This window comes from Artibeus jamaicensis, unplaced genomic scaffold (genome assembly GCF_021234435.1).
Source record: "Artibeus jamaicensis isolate MK-2021 breed Jamaican fruit bat unplaced genomic scaffold, CSHL_Jam_final scaffold_1964, whole genome shotgun sequence".
NCBI classification, from domain to species: Eukaryota; Metazoa; Chordata; class Mammalia; order Chiroptera; family Phyllostomidae; genus Artibeus; species Artibeus jamaicensis.
This window is the reverse complement of record NW_026522030.1, coordinates 60,503,753-60,507,496: the sequence shown is the minus strand read 5'-3', so window position 1 is coordinate 60,507,496 and position 3,744 is coordinate 60,503,753. Positions and strand designations below refer to the sequence as shown.

General features: G+C 36.3%; 1 protein-coding gene across 2 annotated transcripts; it reads left to right on the top strand.

Annotated features, from left to right (window-relative positions):
* Positions 1-384: 384 nt before the first annotated feature.
* LOC119045139 (40S ribosomal protein S24-like) lies at positions 385-2,081 on the top strand. Of its 2 annotated transcripts, XM_053656486.1 has the most exons (2): positions 385-757; positions 2,077-2,081. In XM_053656486.1, exons 1-2 carry the CDS (start codon positions 385-387, stop codon positions 2,079-2,081), a joined length of 378 nt encoding a protein of 125 aa, XP_053512461.1. The 2 variants fall into 2 exon arrangements, with proteins under 2 accessions (XP_053512461.1, XP_036995674.2); XM_037139779.2 differs by lacking the exon at positions 2,077-2,081 and having other exon boundaries at positions 385-774.
* Positions 2,082-3,744: the final 1,663 nt, after the last annotated feature.

Sequence of the window (3,744 nt, the reverse complement as noted above, 5' to 3'; positions counted from 1 at the left end):
CATAAGGAACTCATACAACTCAATATTTTTAAAAACCTGATAAAGAATGGTCAAAGGGCTTAAATAGATATTTTTCCAAAGATGACATACAAATGGCCAACAGGTACAATGAAACAGTGCTCAACATCACTAATCATCAGAGAAATGCAAACTTAAACCACAATGAGATATACTCTCACTCATATTAAGATGTCTATCATTTAAAAGGAAAAAATAACAAATCTTGGCAAGAAGGAGAGAAAAAAGGGAAAATTGATATATATTACTGGGTATACAGACTAGTACAGCCATTATGCAAAACTATATGGAGGATCCTTTAAAAAGTAAAGATAAAACCATCCTATTCTCTTTCCCACCCTGGCTGCTTAAAGCTCACCCACCACCATGAATGACACAGTAACTTTCCAGACCAGGATGGTCACAACCAACAAACTGCTTCATAGGAAAAGAAAAATGGTCATTGCCAACTTTCACCCTGAGAAAGCAACAGTGTTTAAGACAGAAATTTGTGAAAAACTGGCCAATATGTGTAAAGCCACACCAGATGTCATCTTTGCGTTTAGATTCAGAAACCATTTTGGTGGTGACAAGACAACTGGCTTTGGTGTGACTTGTTATTCTTTGGATTACATAGAGAAAGATGGACCTACACATAGACTCACAATTCATGGCCCATATGAGAAGAAGAAAACAGCAAAAAAAAAACAACACAAAAACATAATGAAGAAAGTCAGGAGGACTACAAAGGCCAAAGTTGGTGTGGACAAAAAGTGAGCTGCAGATTGAACAACAGAAGTAGTAAAACTTTTTCAGAGACTTTATCAGTGGTAACTGCATATTTTTCATGAGAGAATTAATAAACTAAGAATTTTTATGTGTGTGGGGTGGGGAGAAGTATGATCTAGCAATCACACTTCTGGTATTTATCCAAAGAAATTGAAATCAGTATCTCAGAGACATCTATACTTACATGTTCATTATCTTCATTGTGGCATTATTCAAAATAGCCAAGATACGAAAACCTAAATAACCATCATTAGGTGAATGGAGAGAGAAAATGTGGTATTACATGACTACAATGGATTATTCAGCCTTAAAAAAGAGAAAATACTGCCATTTGCAGCAACATGAATGTACCTGGAGGTCATTATGCTAAGTGAAATAAAATAGACACAAAAAGACAAAATACTGCATAGTTTCACTTATATTTGGGATCTAAAATGGCCAAACTAATAGCAGCAGAAAGTAGAATTGTGGTTGCCGGCCACCTATGGGAGGTGAAAAAGAAAGGTGATAGTTAAAAATACAAAGTTTCAGTTATGTAAAATAAAGAAGTTTTGCAGATCATGTCTATACCTAACAATACTGTATGCCAGAGGAAACTTTGGGCAGTGATGGATATTTTTACAGCCTTGATGATGGTGGTGGTTTCATGGGTTTATACTTATCCCAAACACAGCAAGTTGTATACTTTAAATATGTCAAATTTTATAAGGTCATCATGCCTTAATAAAGTGGTTTAAAATAATACCCTTTGCAACAGCATGAATGGAACTGGAGAGCATCACGCTAAGTGAAATAAGCCAGGTGGTGAAAGACCAATACCATATGGTCTCACTTATATGTGGAACCTAATCAACAAAACAAACAAGCAAGCAAAATATAACCAGGGACATTGAAATTAAGAACAATCTGACAGTACCAGAGGGGAGGTGGGAGAGAATAATGGGGGGAAAGGAAGGAAAGGTTTTCAGGAATAACTATAAAGAACTCAGGAACAAAACCAAGCGGGGGTGGAATCAGAGGAAGGAGGTAAAGATGGGTGGGGGTTGGGGATTGGCGGGGGTAAATGCAGACAACTATGCTTGAACGACAATAAAACAATTAAAAAATAAAATAATATGAATGAAATAGAGCAGCAAGTTTTTAAAAATACAAAAAACAATTTGATGGAATTACAAGGTTTGGGGCCAGTATTATAGACAGCTCAGAGATGATTTCCTATCTTTGCACTTGCTCTTAATTGAAAATGAATGAGTATCTGCCCTACCTACTCTTCTACAGCTTAAATTGGAGGCTAGGGGAAAAGGAAAAAAGAACTCAATATAGTATTTCCTGATGCTTTTTCCTCATCACGAAGGAAAATTTATCTCCTCCATTAACACTGATGTGGCCACACTCTCACTACATTTCAATCCCTTTCTTCAACATATTTCCTCTGTACTGTCTTGATCTAACAGGACAGCACAAGAGAATATCTTAATCACTGATATGCAGCTGGTAGGGTACATCCTATATGTAAATACTTTTAGTTTGCTCACAGGCCTTCCATCTTTAATATTCTATTTATCCCAAAAACATGTTGCACTCATAGAATGAAATTCCACAGCTAAGAAGCCAAACATTTTCATTGTCGGAGAAACCTCATCTATGACCAGCACAGTGACTTTTACAAGCCTAAACCCAACAAATTCCTGGCACCACAGCTTTCTCCCCAACTTGCAGTGTATTTGAGAACACGGTACAAATTGGAAATTGTTACCTCAATCACCAAAACCAACTCTGGCTAATTTAGACAAACAGAAAAGGAGGCTGGGGTGGGGAATATGGCATTGCTGACAGGAACAAAGCAAGATCCAGAGATAAAGGGAAGGAACAAAATGGTGCCATGATTGCATAACAGGTACTAATAACAGTATCTCTTCGATGGTTCCTGGTGGTGGAAGAACCATTTGGTCTTCCTATGTCTGCTCAAGTATATAATTCCAGGGATCCATTTCTTGAAATTCAGTAACCAAAAAAAGAAGAAGTAGGGCTATTTTTTTTAATGTACCTCACGGTAAAGATGTTAAGCCCAAAGGAGGATACCAGGAGCTAATACCAGAAGAAGGAATGCATGCTGGTTACATTAAAATAAGATTTGCTCAAAGCAAGCATACAGTTTACCTGAACCACCCCCAAAAGCATCAAGCTAGTTTTTATTACCAAAGTTAAGGGTAAAGACACTGAGGAAAAACAAGTTAAGAAATTAGAAAAATAACCAGGACTAAAACAAAATCATGGCAATTTTCATTTTGGTGCATTTTTCAGCATACAGTTGGTGCTTCCATATATGATAATAATGCTTGGCACAAGTTGTAGGTGCAATTCAGATTCTTAACATAAGAACTAGAAAAATGGGGAGAGATTTAATTAATCCAAGAAAGTCTACATTAGGGAAATGTCTATTTTAGAATATTTATGCTCTTGTTAAATGCATAAATTTGATTCAAGTCATCATAAGTAATAGTTGTCCAGACCAAACTTCTCCTCTTATGGTTAAACAAGGACCAGAAATAATGTTTTACATAACTAGCAAATAACAGCAAACATATTGCTAATAATAATTTTCAAAAACGGGGAGGTATTTTGAAGAACAAGTATGAAAGACACAGGGATGAGGTCTGGGGGGGATGGGAGGGAGGTGGGGAGACGGGGTGGAGAGGGGGTTGGGATGGGAGAAATTGACAAAAGAAAACTGTACTTGAAAAATAACTAAATAAATAAATAAAATAAAAAATAAAAAAAATAGCTAAACATTGGCAGAATTGTATAGTCCAGGTACTACTTAAGAACCGTATGGGTATTTACCCATTATCACTTGCATTTCATGATGTAGGCTCTACTAGTAGCATCGTTTAATGAATGAAGGGGTTGAAACACCAAGTAGGTACTATTATTATCACTTTTATAGACAAAGGTATT